The sequence below is a fragment of the Anser cygnoides genome, chromosome 16 (assembly GCF_040182565.1).
Source record: "Anser cygnoides isolate HZ-2024a breed goose chromosome 16, Taihu_goose_T2T_genome, whole genome shotgun sequence".
In the NCBI taxonomy this organism is placed as follows: domain Eukaryota; kingdom Metazoa; phylum Chordata; class Aves; order Anseriformes; family Anatidae; genus Anser; species Anser cygnoides.
In genome coordinates this window covers 135,461-155,929 of record NC_089888.1, presented here as the reverse complement: position 1 = coordinate 155,929, position 20,469 = coordinate 135,461, and the positions used below count along the sequence as shown (strand labels likewise).

Genomic DNA, 20,469 nt, shown 5'->3' with positions numbered 1-20,469 from the left:
AGCACTTCTGGAAGTATTACACAGTATCTCCCTTTGCAGACAGAAAAATCGGTCTTTTTTTATATTTTATTTTTTTCCCGTCTGATTGGTGATACAAGTGCGAAAGGGAACAGGTCATAAGTCAGGAGGGTGGATACAATGGTTTTGTAAGATACAGATAAAGGTTTGGGTAAAGCATAGAGCAGCAGGTCTAGGCAGGTAACAATCTTGAAGGTAGTGCCAGTACAAAACAAAAATACACGTCACAGGCTGCTTTTTCTCAAGTGGTCTCTGACAAGTTCGTCCAATTCTTCAGATAGTACAGTGAGAAGTTTTTGACCTGGAGCAAAGTAAAAACACCCATCATTTCCCCCAGACCTCCACTGCACTTTAATCAAAGTGCATAATTCCAAAATAATTAGGACCAATCCATTGACTGATTGCCTGTGCTGATTATAGCTTCTGATCACTACTACAGCCTATTAGTCCTAGAATAGATTTAAACTAGAAGAGACTAAAAAGCCAGAAAGCATCTAAAGTGGTATCTCTACAGACATTTATTTTTTCTTTTCAGGAAATTACTCATGTTTAGACTTAGCAAAGCCTTTGTAAATAATCCAAGACAATTGCTGCAGTTCCTTTATGAAGAGGATAAAGTTTGGTGTCCTTCATTTTGGGCCAGGATGATTGCTCAGCCAGTTTTTCCTGCAATAAATCTTCCAAATTGGTACCTTTTTCTTGCTGTCATTTCTATTGAAAATGCAATGAAACAGCAGTCAGGCCAGAGTTGCATATAAGTCCTGAAAGCTTTTATCTGTGCCTAAGTCAGAAAAGTGCAGATAGAAAGTATTTGCACCATTTCTATCAACAAAGCAGTATAGGTATCAGTTTTGGCTTTGTCTGAAACTTGTTTCCGAGCTTTGCAGAATTCGGAAAAGAATACTGTATAGTAGCTTTTTAAATTGATTTATTTTCATATCACACCTCGTTGGCCAAGTAATCTGCATTTCTATGTTTCTAGTCATAATAACACTTGAACGCTGCACCAGTAACTTAAGACAAAATGAATGGATGTATAGGTTGTATCACTGGACGGGAGTCACATCAAGCATCACAAATCCCTTAACGTCTGTAAAATGGTTGGAAACCAAGTCCACCTGAAGCTGCCTTGTGCCACTCTTGTAGGGAATGATCTCAAACTCAGTTGTTGAGGACTCCATGGGGGCCATTCGTGCCACACTAAAAGAGAGAACGTGTTTGTAAGTTCAAGCAGCAGAGAAATTCTCGTCTTGTATTCTTCAGAGTTTCCAAATGTAAGACAGTATGAAAAGGAAATGTCAGAGTACTTTACTGGTGTGGTTGTATGCTCCACAGATGGACATAGCCTACCATGTTCACAGCCCCCTCAACACTAGACTTGAATTTCATGTTCAGTGTAAGTGAAATCTCAGTAATTAACATCATTATCCAGCTTCTCCTATCTTTTTTTTTTCCCTCTCAGTTTCTTGGTGCTAACTCCATCAACATAAATATTTTGGAGATTTTAAAAATGTTTCCAAAATAATAACCGTAAAGGAGAGGGGAGAACAATTTCTTATCAGTATGATATCAGTGGATGTATTCAAATATTTCATTATGGTATATGTCCTGGCTCTTTAGTAATTTAATATTTGATGAAAAAATGATACCATCACTTTTCCTCTTATCCTTCAAGTTTTTTTTTCTTTTTGCAAACTACAAAAAGAAGAAAGTTTTGAAATTTTTGCCTTTTATGTAATCTAGTCAGTAAGTACAGTGCTCCAAGTTATACACTAATTAGAAGCAGGCCACCTCTCCACTCCTGAACCATTCTGTAATTCAGAGTTTGGTAGAGGAGGTACAAATTCCAACTAGATATGGAGAGTGCTAGCATGATGATATTTTGTCCAAAATCACTGCAAACAAAAGTCATGGGTTGACAGAATCTTTTTAAAAACACAACTTCTATTCTAGATTTCTCACCAAAGTGAATGAGTTATTAGCCGGACGTCATTTACATACTTGATTTGGAGCTGTTCTTTGAGCAAGCCACTACCTTCTGCTCTCAGCACACAGTCTGTCACCATTTCAGACAGTGGGTTGGTAAATGTGACCTGCACATTAGCAGCCTTGTGTACCACTGTTGGACCAAAGACCTACAGAGAGAAAACATTCTGCTCAGTCACAGCATTAGTCACACTTCTTTCTCATGGTTTTCTCTTTTCATTTCCATTGCAAACTGCTTACCTTCTTAGGATCTCCTAGATAGGGAGGAGACAGGAATTAATCCATGTACGTATTTTCAGGCATCAGAGTGCAGAGCTTGATTCAGCCCTCCAGCGTGGCTGAGGAACAACAGACTACTGTAGAATCTACCATTCAGTCCTAACTTTTTAGCTAGGCCAGAGTGTGGTGTTACGTATTAAATAGTGTATGATACTTATGAAGAGTGATAACAGAATAAGAATACAAGTATTAACTTGGCATATATGACTAACTACTGTAGGCAGCTTAAGTGAAATTAGCTTTAGTTAGGCTAAATGGAAGGTTTAGGATTAGAAAACATGAGAGGTGTGAGACGGAGGTGGGTTGTGGCATCTCAGGCAATAGAATTAGAATGTGAAATAGCAAATAAATGTATTCATTACCTTATTCTGACTGAGATAACATAGAATTGGTGTATCTGGTTATCTTCATAGGTAATAATAGTGTTAATTAACATAATGGAGAAGTCCAGCACCCAAATTGCATTTGTCTGTCATTGAATGTATGTTTATATACAGAAGTTTCAATCAATAGAAATACAAAACCCTTTTGAACCTTGGTCACTAAATTGAAGTAATTTAATTCAAGTGTCTGCCCTGGTAAGGTGACCTGCATGATATAGTACAGAAGATTTTACACGAAGTCTCTGTAGAGCTTGGTATTCAGAACTCACCAGAACTAATAAAAATTCAGTTTTTTATTCCTGTGTATAACCTTCGATTTCCTGTATGCTACTGACAGAGTGGTTTGAGAGGTCTGATCTAGTCTGGAGACTCTGAGATACTCTGAGAATTCTCGCATTCCCTCTAGGTTGTTTACAGTACAGTAGGCAGATAGGTAGCATTTGATTCACAGAGCTGATGTAGCATGTGAAGGTGCTGAAATGTCCCAAATATTGTTAAACTAGTTTATGTGGATGTGATGGGCTGTGCAAACCCAGGACTGTTCCTGGGCAGACACAACACATGGTCTTTCCTGTAGACTAAAAATTGTTCTTTGCCTATTGTACAGCATTTGTCAGAAGTCAGCCTTAAGTGAAAAAATGTCTACAGTTTAACTACTAATCATATAGAAAGATGCTACAGAAGGTGGAAAGTGCCACTTTTCCTAATAAGGTGAAAGACTATTCTTGAATATTAGCAATAACTAGCCTCGCATCCCCAGGCATTACCAGCTAGTCAGCTAGTCTTTCGTAAAAATCAGGCCTCCTAAATAAAATCGAAGAGAATGATCAGACTTCCCTGACAAAAGTGTAGACCTAGATATGGACTAGATCTTTCTGTCTTTCTCTGTCTGTTTCTCTGGAGACAATCTTACCTTGTAACCCTCATAATACTGAGACATTTATCACTGCCATGTCAGCAAGCACTGTTAAGAACATCAGCGCACAGCAATGTCTTGGAGAGGTTTGCTTTTCTATAGCGTATTTCATTTCACTTGTGTCATGTGGCTTATTACTGGAGCAACAAGATCAAATCACCCTAACGTATGATTTCACTTTGCACATCCCTTCTCATGAGGAGTAGATGGTGTGAAGGATTCTGGTTGCTTCTTCTCAACACGTCTCTCTAGGAACACAGAGGAGACTAGATTTTACCTTGATGGTGAGAAAAGGATCCTGAAGTAAAATATCCTTCTCCATTAGAAGTGAGGATCCCTGTCTGACTTCACAAAGAGCAGTCACTAGGATCTTCCTGTCATCCATCAGAGCATTTTTGTACTGGGAGTAGGAGATCTTGAATGGAATTTCTTTCACTGGAATGCAAATAGAAGCAGAAATTTCCCCTTTTCTTTTCTGTGTCTAAGTACCACGTATCTTTAATATGCCTATATTTTAGGGAGAAACAACAGTATCACCCTGGGACTGTACATTCGTGGATGTTGGCAGCTTGTAGACAGGAATGACGCTCGTAGGTGACTTCTACTTACATTCACATCAAACACTAAATGATCAGGTACAGGTCGGTAGTTGGACAGATCTGAGGATGGATATTTGTGGTAACCCCTGCTGGTGGTTTTCTCATGAATCTGAAGCTGGGAATTTCATGTTCTGTCCTTGCAAAGAAGGCAGAATTGAAAAGATGGCCTGGTTTAAATGCCCTTTCAGATGCAGCTGTTCAGCCCCTTCCTGAAAGAGGGTGCACGTTTGGTATGTGTGCCACTGAGGAAGGCAATGGTTCTCAGTACACTGAGAAAAAATCCTCATCTACTGCTGGAGTAGTGAAAAGAATTGTAAAGTCTTGGATTAGTTTGGGAGGGTAGTCACATTCGTCTGTACTACAACTCATTTTTCAGTATTGTCCATATAACAGCAGGGCAAAAGCCCTGCATCTGCAGGTGATGTACCTGTCAGTGCAATTTGTAGTTATTGTCCTACTGCTGCAAAAGAAATATATACATTTCTCCCATTACTTTATCTCTGTACTTTGCTTACCGGGAGCTGGTAGCTGAGTAGTCTCCAGTGTCTCTCTTAGTTGTTTTCTCTTAGCAAAAAATGTCACAATGTAGAACTAATAGTGGCTGTGCTGGGTCAGACAAAGGGTCACCCAGGTCAGTATCTTTCTTGACAGTGTCTAAAAGCAAATGCTTAAGACAGGGCAAGTATGTATTTTTCTCTTCTCTTGAATAGCCTTAACCTCCAACCATTTGTAGGTCATGCACTGCTAGAGCCATTCATGATGTCTGTGATCTGGCCACAAACTAGAGCTATATCTTGTCTTGAGCTGTAATAAAAATAAAATTACCTTCTTCAGATCCAAGTTGAATAGACCTAGACCACTGCAAAATCTCTGCCTTTGGTTTTCTTGTGTAGAGAACAGCTGAAGCACTCAGTTTAACCTTTACGGTCTTGAAATCTGTGATCAAGTTCCTCAGTGACAAGGTAAGGAGGATATCCTGGCCGATTACAGGAGATGCATCCAGGTTCAGCTTCCCTGAGATAGTAGGTTTTCCTGTGGGCACTGTCATATTTTGTCTCTGTGCTACTGAAAATCGTCTTCTACGTCTTGTAACTTTGGTTCTTCTTCCAGTGCTGCTCACACCGAGCAGCTTCAGTGCTTTTTTGTACACCTGCCTTTCTTTCAAGGATCCTGCTTTAAAAGATAACACGGTTAAGAGATCTCATACATACTGGACATAGTGCAATCGAGCCAAAATTGCTCTCAGTAAATACAGTTTGGGAAAGCTGAGGAGGGCAAAAATATATGAGAGGAAAAAGTGAAGCCTTACCTAAAGGCTAAATTTGACGAAAAAGCAAATGAATATACCTAGCCACAAAGGCTGGAAAGTAAAACTTGGCTGTTAGCTTTAGCTGGCTGTTCATGGATGCCTGTTAGAAGCTTTTAGCAGTAGAAAGATAACTCCTGGGAGATCTCACTTCTCCTGCATAAGCTGGGTCAATTGCCATCTCCTCTGAAAGTAACAGTGAAAAAATCCTTCCTTTTGCAGAAACTCTGCCTGCATAACTGTCCAGAAAGGCTATTACTGCATGTCATGACAGAAATATTCTCACCACCTGATCAGGACTGCTGGGACAGAATCTTTTACATGAGCAGCTTTGCCTGTGTAGTAAATAAATCAGTATTTCATCAAGGGCCATAACATCTATATTTAATCACTGCTTTCTGACAATGAGTCCTGAGCCATTGAAAATTCACACTCTTCCAAAAGAAGCAAAGAAATTAAGTCAGTGTCCAATCCAACAAAAGCCTAAATCCTTTTCATTTCTGACCATTGATGGCAAAGACACCTGTAGTAAAGAATTTACCTTCTGGATATTTGTAATTATGAGTGACATCCACCCGGGAGTTGGTGCTCACTGCTTTGGTGCTGATAAATTTTCCGATCTTCCTAGTATTGGAGTAAATTCTCTCTTTTCTTTTGTTGCTATAGTGAATCCAAGTAACACAGTCAGCATTCACTGCTGCAAACACAAATGAACTGTCATAATCCAGGTTCACATCCCCTTCCTTAATGGCTTTGGTGGAGGCAGGGCCACACTGAAATATGCCTATATTAAGGAGAGAGAAGTTAAATGACTACCTATTGTGAAAGATCAGGTGCAGTCCACAAATCCTCATGCTGACAGAAAAAGGTAGTCACTCTAAAGACATGTTTGGATAAAGTCCATTGTTTCTGGGTCTATACATTATGGTACAGCATGTCAGAAATTCCACATACATTTTCTATCAAAAGGTACAGGCAGAGAGGAGGCTGTAAGGCTAAAAAGGTATAGCTAACACTTTCTGTGATGTGTGCTGTGTGAGTTATTCTAACCCTCCAAAGCTTGCAGGGCTGTATGCTAACTTGTCAAATGACAGGTGAGGAGAGGATGGGAGCTGCATCAGAAGTACAGTCAGACTTATGAGATGTGAGTCATTAATGCCGCACGTGCATTCAGAAGAAATAAGAAGTTAAATTCGGTAATCTGAGGAGTGGGGAATAAGAGGCAGCTTATCTGGCGTTTGGAAGGTTTTAAATAGTTAAATAAATGAATCTTTTGATGGGGCTCATCAGATAAGATCGGTAAATTTGTCTGTATTAGCAAATAAAACCAAAGCAAGAGTGGGAGCCCAGGTGGTCATCCACACTGTTTACTTGCTAGCAAGCTTCTTAGTGATTTTTTTTTCCCTTGCCACTGTTCCCAGCAGGCTGTGCTGTATTGTTGGTTGGTTGGTTGGTTGGTTGGTCTGGGAGGGAGAGTTCAGTGCTGTGAACAAAAGCCATTCTATATCACTTGGTTTCAGAACCAGAGAACAATTTGTGGCCCTTATCATGTAGTTTTGTACCTATATTCTATGTTGTTGCATGTCACAGGAACACCGTATGAATTATCTTCCTACCCATTCCAGTGTGTCCTATGAAATATAGGCTAGGGTCAAATGGCGTGTTTTCTTTTCTGTTGTAAAGTCTTTGGTTCAACCCTGTTACTCTAAAACCCTGTAAACTCTGAAATTTTTACTTAGCATCTTATTAGATGGATTTTTAATTTGTTTTGCTGCTAAATCTGTCCAAGGCAAGACAGCAAATATCTAATGCCAGCAGTGTGCCCTTGAAGCGAGGAAGGCAAACAACATCTGTGACCGTATTAGGAAGCGCATTGCCAGCAGGTCAAGGGGGGCAATCCTACCCCTCTACTGATCTATTGGTGAGACCAATTCTGGCGTGCTCTGTCCAGTTCTGGGTTCCCCAGTACAAGAAGTACATGGACATAAGGGAGGAAGTCCTGCAAAGGGCCACAAAAATGATTAAGGGACGAGAACAGTGACTGTTCAGCCTGAAGAAACTGGGCAGAATCTTGTCGATGTGTTTAAATATATGGTGGGAAGGTATAAAGATGACGGAATCAGACTCAGTGTTATCCTCAGTCATATCCAGTGAAAGGACAAGAGGCAGTGGGCGCAAATCGAAACACAGAAAATTCCATTTAAACATAAGAAAAAACCTGTTTTATTATGTGGGTGGTCAAACACTGGAGCAGTTTGCCAGAGAGGTTGTGGAGTCTCCATCCTTAGAAATTTTTAAAACCCAACTGGACATGGTCCTGAGAAACCTGCTATGATTAACTGTGCACTGAGCAGAGTGTTGGAGTAATCAGTCTCCAGAAGTCCTTTCTAACCTTAGTTATTTTGCATCATTTTATGAATTTGTGTAATATTAGGAGCTAAGGCAAGCAAGAGTGAGATGAATGAACTTAAGATGCACTTGTTTTTGTGCTGGCAGAGGATCAGAAAAAGTAAGATTTTGAATGCTGGTAGGAATACAGAGGCTGACAGAAAGGTTATCCTGCAATTCTAGTAGCAATGTTTAGGAGTAACAATATCTACATCTTTTTATATTTACAGCAGTGTTACCTTTGCTTCTTTCCTGGGGTGTTGCATCCAAAACCTGCCATCCATCATAAAAAGAGCCAAGATCTCTTCTAATAAACCAGCTTTCATTCCAGACATGGAAATTCCTGTAAGGGAAGAAGAATAGGGAATCTCAGATTAATACAAATCATTCTGTGTTGAAAGACTTGGTACATTTGTGGTGCAATGCAAGAAATAACCCTAGTGGAGTGAATGATAACTCCTCTGTAGAGACCAACTGCTGCCTCCTTTCTTGAGTACTTCTTTCTCCCTTTTTTCCTGTTTTCTGGGTTGAGATCTCTCAGAAATATTGGGATGTTATATAAAAAATAAATAAATTTAAAATGTATTTATTGCAGAGTCAACTATTCAGATCTGTGTCACTCTTGTCCAAATTACTCCAAATGGTATAGGGTGCTTAGGGACTGAAATACTGGTACATGCAGTACAATGCACATTTGCAGTGTAATAGTTTCTGTGCACTTGTTTCTTGGAAGCATCATATTCAACAGCTAACTTCTCCGAGGTGAAAGAAATAGCATGTCCTTCCTAAGTGTTGGGGTGACATGGGATTTTTCTCTGCTGTATTAAACATACTGCTTTTACCTTAGTAACTTCTAATATGGTGCAAGGGGTGTGTAATGGTAATCATGAAAGACTGAGACGATCGACAACATATAGCATAGGAGCTGGGTCTAAAACTTACGGACTTATGAGAGTTCTAGGACTCAAAGACAAACAGTTAATCTCTTTCTTTAACTTTCCTTTAGAAAAATTAAAATTGTTATACAGTAGAGACAAAATTAGAAGTTATATTTTCAAATTGTGTGTTGAATAACAATAGCACCAAATATCTCCACTAGTAATTCTTCAGAATGGTGACACCGACTACACTTTGTATTTCTGAACACTCTGTTCTGTTGATTATTTTGGTATGGGGTTTTATATCTTTGGGAGCATGAGGTAGGTTTTCAGGAGTGTAATGAGTGTAATTCTACATCTTGCAATTAGAGGAAAATATAATGGGAGAAATATTAAGAAAAAAATAATATTTACCACACGCTGTCTTCAGTCAAGTGCAGGGTCTTTCCAGAAACGTCAATGTATTTATCAATACTCAGGTTTATATTCCTATCATGGGCAGAGTTAAAGTTTGTAATAACACGGGTAGGTATTCCCAAGGATCTCAGAACTGCAATATAGAATACCACAAAAGTTCTCTAAACGTATTTTACAGACATTTAGAAAGTATTTCTCCATTTTTCTTGGTAGAGCAGTCTACTGTATATGCTTTCAGTGGTGAAAGAAACCCTCAGAAGCATCCCTCAGATACGATACAAAGATGTCACATAGTCATTGTACACAATTGTTTAGAAGACAGTTCCACACTCACTTGACATTGTTAGCTGCCATGTTCTTTTTAAGAAGAGTTAAATTCACACATTTATTTTAATCTTTCATTCTTCATCTTGTTCTGTCCCCCATTCTCTCCCTGTATATGTTTCTCTTCTATCTGCTTCTTTTTCCTCTCTGAGACATCTCTCTCAATTGCATTATTTTTCCTTTGTGTTTTCCTCAAAGTGACCCTTGTCTCTCAGAGCAGCTCTGAGTGGAAACTGCTAGGATGAAATGCTTTTCCTCTCTTGCAGCTCCCTTTACAAGCCCTAAGCATTGTAACTTGTTTTTGTGTCCATTAGGCTAGACAAAACAGTAGAAAACTGTCAGGAGCCACACTTAAAAGAGCACTGTTTTTTTTTGATTTCTAGCTATGAAATACGAAACCTCATTCGTTTCTAGAGCCCAGCCTGGCAGACAGCTTTCCACCTTATGTGCTGACTGGCAATACTGGGCTGCCATACGACAATCCATGCCTGTATAAAAATGGAAGAAAAAGCCTTCATGCATATATAGCAGAGGTTCTTCACTCTCTCCATCAAAACTGCAGCAGCTTCAACAATAACATCACCAGGTTAAAACTACAGAAATTCTAGTAAGCTTCCTTTCTGATAGCATTCTCCCTTTAATGTATACCTGTGCACATTACTCCTGCAAAGACCCAGCATTGGCCATACCGGACGGGTTTGTATCTCCCTCTGTACCACTTTCGAAGAATGGTCACGCTTCCACTCCAGTGCAAGGGGTTGGTTCCTGAACAGTACTTTCCATTCCACTTCCCTTCCACTACTCCCTTTTCATCATTGCTGTTAACCTGAAAAAAAAGCCTTCTCATGAGAGAATTACAATATTTACAGAAAAAGGGAGAGAGGGAAATGGACAGAATCATAGAATCATACAATGGTTTGGGTTGGAAGGGACCTTAAAAGATCATCTAGTTCCAACCCCCTGCCATTGCCAGGGACACCTTCCACTGGATCATACTGCCCAACCCTGCTCGTGAACACGTCCAGGGAAGGGACCTCCAAAACCTCTCTGGGCAACCTGTTCCAGTGCCTCACCAGTAAAGAATTTCATCCTAATATCTAATCTAAATCTACCCTCTTTTAGTTTTAAACCATTAGTCTTTGTCCTATCACTACACCCCCTGATAAATTTCATCTTCTTGTGTGTCATATCACTGTTACATTGTTTATTCACTATTGGGTCACATTCTCAAGTCATTTTTATGGAAGGTACAAGAAGCGTGTATTTTCTCTGAATGTCCATGTATTGCAAATATTCGTATAGTACATTTAGCTTGCTCAAACGTTTTAAATGTGCTTGCATGTATTCGTACACATCCATTTTAATATCCTGCTAAGTGTCGTATAGTGTCATCTACAGAAAAGAGTAAGTTGTTTTTTAATTATTTTTTTTCTTCGGTATTCCTCCTTTCAGTAATTTTGTACATCTAAGTAGAGTTATGAACTTCATATTGAAATTGAAATTGCCAAAATCAAGTGCCATCTAAAAAGGTGAAAAAGATCAAGTCTGTAAAGTATCAGCCTCAGATAAGGAATGTGAAAAGGCCTGTAGTATTTATAGAATGAAAAATTTTTAATTTGCCTGTTTGTGCATTTGTAGGTGTGTGAGGATGGGGAGTTGTTGTGGAGAGATGTAACTATTTATTGAAGGAAATGCATCCAGGCCTCATTGAACGAACTCCCCTGAAGTGAAGAATACTAAATTAACACATTAAATGCAGCCATACCAATACTAGTTTTCCAAAATATTTCATGCTGCTTTTGGTATTTGAAAAACAGAGCATATGATTTCAGAGTGGACACATACTTTCTAAATGAGTGAAAAGATCTAATGGCCTGAACGGTCTTGGAAACATTCTTCATTCCTTCAGTTATGAGCAAACTTTTGGGAAGAAGGTAAATTAAACTTTTAGGGGCATTTTTTTCTTGAGAATAAAACTCTGTTTTATCTCTTTTCTACCTATTTTTGCAGCAAAAAATATAGCACATTCTATAAAACATTAAGTATTGTGTTTTTTGTTAGTGCAGCTGTAACTAATTGATCACTTTACCATAGCACTAATAACCCTGCTCACATAGATGGGACTGTTTCTGTTGGATACATCAGTGGATGGATCTTTGCGGTGGTTCAAGCTTCGATCCAGTATAGCCAGAGAGATATCAAGGATATCCTCTTCAAACTGAAATCAAAACAAGCAATAGTATTAAAGGTTAATTTTATAATTAAAACCAAGGATTAATTCCATGCCATTTTTCCTTCTCTAAGCACAATGGGATGATGTTGATAATATAAGATTTTTCTGTACTGTTAAAGAAAATAAGGACAAGAAGAAAGCAAAAGCACTAGAGTAATGACTATCCATAGTATTTAATAACAAGCATGTTTACAAGCATGATTTGGGACCATAGCGACCAGCATTCACGAAGACTGGTATGACCTGGTGGGACAGACAAGACCACTTCAGGACTGGCTCAGCAGGCTTCACATCCTCCCGCATCCTGTCATGTCCCAGAAGGTCCCCTCCCCCTCATGGTACTGAAACCTCACTCTGCCTTCACCTTATATCAGATAATCTGAGCAGAGGGGAAAAAATAAAAAATAAAAAAAAATAATAATAAATTAATAATAACAAATATTAAAAAAATACTATGCATTAGAGTCACAGAGACACTGTGTTAGGCCCAGAAAAAAAACAGGGTGAAGTGTTATGCAATATAAATGTGGTCAGGCAAGGATGCCACCTGACCTCAGAGACAGAAAGCAAATTTGGCCTTGATTCATTAATTAGTATAAAAGTAGCCACATTGATTAGAAGGGTTAATAGTGCTGTCTGTGCAACTGTTGGTGCAGTTTTAAGTCATGAAGTATTCACAAATGGTTTTGACTGGCCTCACAAATTGCAGGATAACTGTGACTACAAATGGGCTGTAGTTATGACTATATTCATAGCAGTTGCATTTAGAAGGCCAAGGTGATATTTTAGAATTCCAACTTGAGTTGTTTCAGTTGAGTATATTTGGGCTATCCTTTCTGTATATTCTGACCCATTATTGGACTAACTATGTAAATATTTAGATGTACCAACCTTGCAATAACTAGAAGTTACTACTGGAATGGCTTCCTTTGCCCTTCACAGGGGACAAGAAAGAAGTAGAATTTCACCACTTTGTGTAATTTAAAAAAAAAAAAAAACATACAAAAAACACACACACAAAAAAAAGCAACCAACTAACCAACAAGAACAAAACCCACCAAAAACTAAAATTAAAATTGTGCTTTCTTTCTCTTGTTTCTTTTATTAGCATATGCCAGACAGGGGAAATGATCCTAATGCTGCTGCAATGTATCAATAACTGGTAAGTGTACTGGCAAGAAAATCAAAAATGAAAGAGAATAATGAACTCTTAGACTATGATATAATGACTCTCTCCCCTCAAGACCCTCATCCACCCACTGGTCTTATTTTCTTGTTTTCCTTGTTTACCTGTCCATAATTCCAAGCTTCTTGCTGAATATATTTTTCCAGTCCATGAAATATGATTCCACTATCATTCAGAACATACTCCTGTCGGTCCTTTTCATTAGCCATGTAGACATCATCATCTAGAAGCAGAATGAGAAATGATAGCTGAAAGGATGGCTGTTTTGCTCTAACTGAAAATCTCACTTCGAGGGGATTTCTGGGGAACACGTGAGGCTATACCCCTGTAATCATTTAGAGAGTGAATAAAATTAGCATGAAGTTCCTTTGAGGGGAACTGAATATACTTCTGTCCCTTCGCAGCTTCCCTGATCACAGTGTGTCTTACTAGTAGACAGTGAGTCACAAGTGAATGCAGTATCAGAGGAAAAAATTAAAGAATAAATATTTGAAGTAATACCTTCCTGTAATTTCTTACTCTGTGAGCAAGAGGCTGGATCTTTATGGATCTGATGGATCTGATGTCGAGCAAAAACATCACACCGCAGCTGTCACTGTCAGGTGCATGCTTTATTGTGGCACCCAGATTTCCTGACTGATACAATGAGTTACCTGAAGGACATAAAACATTAAAACATACTTGGACACCAGGGATTGAAGAGTAACACAAACTGGCCCAGGAGCGCTGATGAGACCTTGTTCCCAGAATCAATCTGGAGTTTGAGTTTGTATCGTCCAATGACAGCATTGGCAGGGCTGACTATTGTGAAGTTCATGCAGCCATGCTCACTGTGCTCTTGAGTTGCACTCCAGCCACTGGCACCTTCCTCAGAAAGGTTAAATATGACCTTGGTCTGCTGTGACTCTGCTGGAGATGGTCCTGCCAGAGGGAACAGGAGACAGCAATTCTGAATGACAGCTGTGTGTGACAAGCCAGAGTCAGTGATGATCTCAATTACTACATTGAAGGATTATGGTTTATCCGCCACATACTCATTGAATGCAAAGTAGCTGCACTCCAATCCATAGAATCACACTATGCAGCCCTCTGTGTTAAATGCATGACTTAGTAAAGGCAAGTAGTCCCACAGTCATCTGAGACAAGTGAAGAAGCAAGCCCTTGTCCTGAAAACCTGATGGTTGAAAGCTACATAGGCAGGATGCTCCACACATTGTAATATGCATTTCATTAAGAGTTAGCAGCTGCCTGGAGAAATTTTTGGAGAAGGCTTTTTGGAAAATACGGTCGGGAGTCTTAGCAAATGGGTCATGTGGGCTGTTCCAGGAATAGGGAACACCTGAAGTTAATCAAGGGGAATCTGAACAGGTGCAATAGAGCATCAGGTGAGAAGACAAACATATAATGAAGGTCTGTGAGGGGTAGAGCTGCAAAAAGTTTAGGGCTCAGAAGATGAAGACAGCTTGCAGTATTGCAGGTAGGTCCTTAGGAGTAAAGATACGGTGTGGGTTTTGCCTCGTTTTATTTTTAACGAGGATGGCCCATACCTTTCCAGTAATTATTACCTTAAGTGTTTATTGCTTTAAGATACAGAATAAGATTTAAAATGGGAGTTCCTAGGCCTAAAATGACAGTGAATCCTGAATGACAGAGAACAAGGCTTAATAACCACACAGGAAGCACTAGCATTTTGAGCTGGAATTACCTGTGCTCGCAATAAATGTGAAGTTGTCCCAAGGCTGCACTATTGTTCGGAAGCTTAGGCTGATGGTGAAGGCCTGTCCTCTCCTCAAGATTACTTCTGTGTTGCTGTAATCAGATGTGTGATGTGCAGCTTTATTTAGCTTGGATTGCCAATTGATGTTTGTTATTTTCAGGGCTAGAAAGATGCAAGGCAAGTTAATTGAAAACATTGTTCCTTTAAACATGTACACCTTGTCAGCTTGTCTAATGTAGTCACTTCATTATAGCTAGAGTTATATCCTTTTAGGAAAACAGAAAAATCCATGCTGTTATTTAAAAAAAAAAAAAGGCAACGATGAATTCAGAACGATGAATTCAGAACAGCTAAAATATCCCTTCTGCGGGCATCTTTTAGAGACAGGGAAAAAAAACCCAGGTAATTCATCTTTGATTTGAGAAACAAACAAGTATTGTATTGAAATAAGAATTCCCAGAATTTGAAGAGACTGTTCTATTCTATATGCTCCTTTTCTATGGGGATCTCTAGTTCCTACAACGCTGTATGGATGCAAAAAGAATATTAAAACTCTCATAAGCAAGTGCATGCGTGATCTTGCAACCGCTGTAGGACCAGATGATGAATAGAAGGCTAGTGTCATCATTGTCAAACTTGCACGTTGTTTTGTCATGTACATTGTATCTCAGTTAATTTACAGACTTGTTGCTTGCAACTGGATGTTATTTCACGCTCTGTTGGAAAAAAGATAGCCACCAGAACAGATGGTAGGATTAGAAGCTGCATATTCTGAGGCAGTGCTGTGGGTTTCTCAATCATATTGTTATCCTCTGTATTTAAAATAGGATACTGAAGAACAGATTACATAAGCTTTCAACCTTTCTCATTCACTGAATAATAGTAATAATAATAAAAAACACAAACATAAAAAAATGTAGATCATTCTAAGAACATATGTGTGTTCAAGAGGTGCCCTCTCCCCAGTATGATATTCCAGAGGAATTTCACTTGAAAATTTCCTGCTGAGACTAGAATGTGTTAACCCTTTGCAGGCTAATGGTGCTGAAAGCAATGCTTTTATTGTTTTGCTGAGCTGAGATGCAGGACTTGGTTTAGCACCACCTTGTGTCGCTTGGAAAGAGATTTGTATTTCACAGCCCAGGAAGCCAATCATATCCTGGCCCGCATCAAAAGAAGCGTGGTCCATGGATCAAGGAAGGTGATTCTTCTTTTCTACTCCACTCTTGGGAGACCCCCACCTGTAGTACTGCATCCAGCTTTAGGGTGTCCAGCATAAGATGTGAACCTATTAGAGCAGGGTCCAGAGGAGGGTCATGAAAATGACCAGAGGGCTGGAGCACCTCTCCTACATGCTCAAAGAGCTGGGATTATTTAGCCCAGAGAAGAGTCTCCGGAGAGACCTTACTGCAACCTTCCAAAACTTAAAGTGGGCCTACGAGAAAGAAGAAGACTCCTTATCGTGGAGCATAATGATAGAATAAGGAGTAATGGTTTAAAACTAAAAGAAGGTAGATTTAGTTTAGATGTTAGAAAGAAATTCTTTACTAAGAGGGTGGTGAGGTGCTGGAACAGGTTGCCCAGAGAAGTTTTGGAGGTCCCTTCCCGGGATGTATTCATGCGCAGGGTTGGGCATTGTGATCTAGTGGAAGGTGGGAAGGTGTCCCTGCCAATGGCAGGGGGTTGGAACTGGATGATCATTTAAGATCCCTTCCAACCCAAACCATTGTATGATCTGTAGGAACAGGTAGGGTTCTACTACAGAAATGGGGGGGACCCAAATTTTCTGCTATGTTTGCACCAAAGAGTTATATTCTGTGAAGCTTTGGTATAGTCATATATATATTTTAAAAAGAAACATGAATGTGCACGTGCAATCCTAAATCTGCAGTAAGAGCCTGCAGCAAGTTGCTTTTCCATAGTCTGTGAGCGTAGATAAATCTGAGTATTTTCAGTTAAATGAAGGGGTTTGTCTCTGGAAAAGTCACCTCGAAAAAAAGAATTCCATTGATAGGAGTGTAACATTTGAGTCGTGTAAAATGTCTAGGAAGCTTCTCATTTGCATCATTACTTTATTTTCCTGGCTTAAATATTTTTAATGGAAAAGAACCTACAGCAAACAATAATCCTACCATCAAGTCCTCTAATTTAAGAGTGAATTAGAACATGTTTCTGAAGAGCACTTGGGCTCAGAGTTTGAAAAGAAGTTAGTCTTCCAAAACTTAAACCTCGTATATCTTACCGCTGTGTATCCTGAGCTGTACAAGTTAAATACCCAGACTCCTCACAGATTATGTGAGGGAGAGGTTTATAAGACTGCTGAACCTGGGACCTATGTAAGCTGTCCAGGATTCATATGCAAGAAAAAGAGGTAGATCTTAGAGATCTACATCACACAGTGACAAAAAAATGTAGCAAATATACAAAAAATGTAGCATACGTACATTTAATAACAGTTGAGCCATAGTCTTGAGGATACTAGTGGGGCCTAATAAATTTTGGAAGATTTTCGGAGTGGAACATCATAAGTAAAGATAAGGTGTACAACAGAGTAAGAGATGACACGTGAAGAAGGCTTACCTCTAAGAATTTACTGCATTAGTATTTTGGCGTGTCTTGAAAAGTCAATGGTTTTAGAGGTATTCCTAGCGAATATGTCCAGGAGATTATTTAAAAAAAAAAAAAAAAGGCTTCTGTATGTGACAAAACCACACTAAAACATAACACTAGTCTTTGTCCATGTATACTTCAAATTTCTACTTATTTTGGTTTTTGTTACAGTTCCAATTTTAATCCTCTAATTTATTTTTCTGACTCAGTATCTTTCTTTTGGAAAGGCATATTTTCAATAATCCTGTCAATGTACAATTGGAAAAACTACTAAAAAAAAAAAAAGTTGTTTGGGAAAGTGATTATCCTCTAACGTATAGAGTTTGGGAGCATGTTCATAAGCAAAAGACTGCAGAATTGATGTTAGCAGCTGAAAATGCTGACCACTACATACACAAGGTCCTTGTTTGTTAGCTCTGACAGAAAGCTGAAGCTATAACAGAAAAAAATAAATCCTAAAGACTAAATTGTAGATAGAGTGAGTGCATGTGTGTGATATGACAGATCTATCTAACTAGAGAACTTTCCTGTCAGTATGGGAGTTAGAGCAAGTGCAAAGCAATACAATAGATACTGGCACTGCACTTCAACCAAGGAGTACACAGGCCAACACACCCACTTTGTCGAGGTGAATGTGGGAGTCCAGAGGCCATCGAATTATCTTTCTGAGACCATTCGTCAGTTCGGTATCGGGAAAGGACTAGAGCCTGGGATTTCTGCATGGCAGTTTGATTCTCAAGTCACTAACCAACAAAGTTGCTTACATGGCAGCAAAAGCACTGTATAGAGCAGTTAATTGATATGATTAAAAAAAAAAAAAAATCATTTCTTACTCTATTTTTCTGTTACATGGAAAAAAAATACATTCAAGACACATCATACCAATAATAATAATTTCTAATAGCATAACTAATAAATGCGTTAATTTGCCAAGAGAACAATGAGATGTAACTTGGCCTGTTCCCTCAGCAAATGTCACTTATCTGTATTGGAAGAGAGATGTCTGGAAGAATCAAGCTGTTTCCTCTTTTTTTTTTTTTTTTTTTTTCTTCTAAACTTACCTGCCATAAGGTTTCTTTCTTCTTTTCCACCCTTTTGTGTAGTTCAGGCTATGGCTAAAAAACTGTGCAATAACTTTCTGAATCCTCTTCCACCAGCATAGGTAATGAAAGGCTTAGGACTCTGACTCCATTAAATAAGCTAGAGTTTATATAAGCAGGGTGTGACTTGTGGTAGCTAGTTACTGTTGTTTTAGTAATATCCTACAAAAGCATCTATTTAGGACTGATTTAATTGCACAATCTTGAATCTAATTATGACTATTTAAAATTGGTGAATCCCTGAGGAAATATTATAAACAGCATCCTTGTGTCTTAACTGCTAAGAGAGGGGGGGAAAAAAAAAACCAAAGTGGATCAAAGAAATAGTCCATAAGGAGACCAAAGAAACTTCATTTTGGATAGTTCAGTTTGTGTCAATTTAGGTTTCTGGAGACAGCATGAACAGATGGCAGGTATAGACAAACACCCTACACATATTCTACAACAAGTGTATATAGGATGTGGAGTAATCAGAATAGATTTGTAATTTATTAGTGTTACTATAACTCAGTATCATCATGACTTTGCATAGCATAATCCTTTTTTTTAAAAAAAAAAAAAAAAGACAGACCTGCCTGAAGATCTTTCACATAATTTCATATAATCGATTCTTTCTTGAAAGCATACTGAGTTGTGATATTCTCATTAGCTGTTTCTGACATGATTACCTGTAATATCCATTTCTTATATAAGATACAATACATTCCACTGGGAGGTCATGGTTATACAGTCATTTGTGCATCAGGGGGTTCTATTACATACAGAGGAGTGTTTAGTGTCCGCCTTTGCTTTTAATTATTTTTGTTTATAATTTGCATTCATAATATATGTACATAATTTCTCTGTAGCTATTTGGCATGGCATCCTGAGCTGCGCCCTGGAGGAAGCTACAGAGTTGTTTTTCTGGTGTAAGCCCTGCCCATTCTAATTACAGACACTCCTCTCCACCCTTTAAGCGCTCTCATGCTCTCTCCTCCGTCGTCTTGTGCCAGGTCTTATCTAGAAAAATTCCCTGCCAATTTGTCCTGACAGGATGTTGCGCACCATTCTGAATTTCCATTGGACTGTGACTGAGGAGTAAGGGGGATAGAAGAAAAAAGGGTGATCCCTTATTTTCCTCACCTTAACACTTCTACATTGTATATTTTGTCTCTGTAGCTGTTTTCTGTTTGTGTTTCCAATTTCATATCAAGGTTGCGTGCAACCAAAAAAGGCAAGTTAGTTACCTGCAGCTTAAATTTATTTTAGAAAGGGACTCTAGAGTTTTGATGCAGTTTCTTGTATATTTTTTTTCAGTAAGAATTTTTAGTAGTGTCAGGGTGTGTCAGACCCGAAATACCATCATTTGTCCGACACCAGATATCCATGTCTAACTCCTACCAGGTCTGTGGCTCAGATTTTTGGCTTTATTAAATCTGCTTTAAACTTTTTATAAGCCAGAGAATAAATCTAAATTCTCAGTCTTGGCAGAGACTTTTTCTACACCATTATTGCATCACACTCTAGTTCTGAAGTGTGGCTAGATAGCTACTGTGCCCAGTTAGCCATTAGCTTTTACAGCTCTCCCTGGAGAGGCTACATTAGCTGCAGTAATATAGAAGTTCTGAGCCTACTCGAAAGGAATCAATCAGGAACCCACAAAAGGGCCATTTGTATGCAAACACTATGACAGAAATGTGAAGTGGGAGCTGCTCATGAACAAGTTGCATTTGGAAGGTTTGATGGTAAATGTGTTCTTTGTTTCTAGTGACCTTACAGTAGTGGGCAAAAAACATTAGTTACCTTGTGTTGCTGGGCTTCTATATTAATGTCAGATTCTCCCTGTCTTGTGCTTGGCAATCTGTCACATTACTGATTAGAATATGTATATGTGTTGTCTGCTCTGTTACAGGCCTTATTCCTACAGGCTAGAGAAGTACTGTTTTCATGGGTCCGAAAGATAACTTTTTCTCAGTCTTTGTAGGCTTTTTCCCCCATTCACAAAGGTACAGGTGTCACAAAATAAAGAAATGAATTGATCAATGGAGGAAATGTTCCACTTCTTAAGGTATAAAACTTGTTAAATGCAGGAAAATGAACTTTCCACGATTTTCTGATTCTTTTCATAATATTTTCATGGAATATACAAG

The 20,469-nt window shown here is 38.8% G+C and overlaps 2 protein-coding genes across 45 annotated transcripts in view; one reads left to right on the top strand and one right to left on the bottom strand.

Moving 5' to 3' along the window:
- Positions 1 to 20,469, top strand: part of CCNDBP1 (cyclin D1 binding protein 1) — a 105,286-nt gene that overhangs the window by 24,605 nt on the left and 60,212 nt on the right. For 42 of the 43 annotated variants that reach the window (XR_010825285.1, XR_010825281.1, XR_010825280.1 and 39 more), the window contains one exon: positions 12,836 to 12,889. Coding sequence is in view for 5 of the 43 variants with exons in the window: in XM_066978238.1 (XP_066834339.1) it covers positions 12,836 to 12,889 (54 nt within the window). In the remaining 38 variants the exon portion in view is untranslated. Of the gene's footprint in view, positions 1 to 12,835; positions 20,065 to 20,469 lie in introns of all 43 variants that reach the window. The other variant, XR_010825287.1, reaches the window with a different exon arrangement.
- LOC106047148 (protein-glutamine gamma-glutamyltransferase 6-like) lies at positions 1,046 to 18,395 on the bottom strand. Of its 2 annotated transcripts, XM_066978235.1 has the most exons (13): positions 18,302 to 18,395; positions 14,619 to 14,792; positions 13,595 to 13,834; positions 13,018 to 13,136; positions 11,584 to 11,712; positions 10,143 to 10,320; positions 9,168 to 9,303; positions 8,115 to 8,218; positions 6,029 to 6,271; positions 5,007 to 5,351; positions 3,860 to 4,017; positions 2,020 to 2,153; positions 1,046 to 1,218 (listed from the first exon to the last, which is right to left on the bottom strand). In XM_066978235.1, the coding sequence occupies exons 1-13, from the start codon at positions 18,306 to 18,308 to the stop codon at positions 1,065 to 1,067; spliced, it is 2,121 nt and encodes a 706-aa protein (XP_066834336.1). In that variant the 5' UTR covers positions 18,309 to 18,395; the 3' UTR covers positions 1,046 to 1,064. The 2 variants fall into 2 exon arrangements, with proteins under 2 accessions (XP_066834336.1, XP_047906652.1); XM_048050695.2 differs by lacking the exon at positions 18,302 to 18,395 and having other exon boundaries at positions 14,619 to 14,841.

Bases quoted from the DNA above. Each gene is read 5' to 3' on its own strand.
- LOC106047148 (XM_048050695.2), bottom strand. From the start codon at position 14,841: ATGTTTAAAGGAACAATGTTTTCAATTAACTTGCCTTGCATCTTTCTA. The intron at 13,835-14,618 runs GTAATTCCAGCT...TCCCTCTGGCAG, and splicing joins CACATTTATTGCGAGCACAG to GACCATCTCCAGCAGAGTCA. The intron at 6,272-8,114 runs GTAACACTGCTG...TCCTTAATATAG, and splicing joins ACCCCAGGAAAGAAGCAAAG to GCATATTTCAGTGTGGCCCT.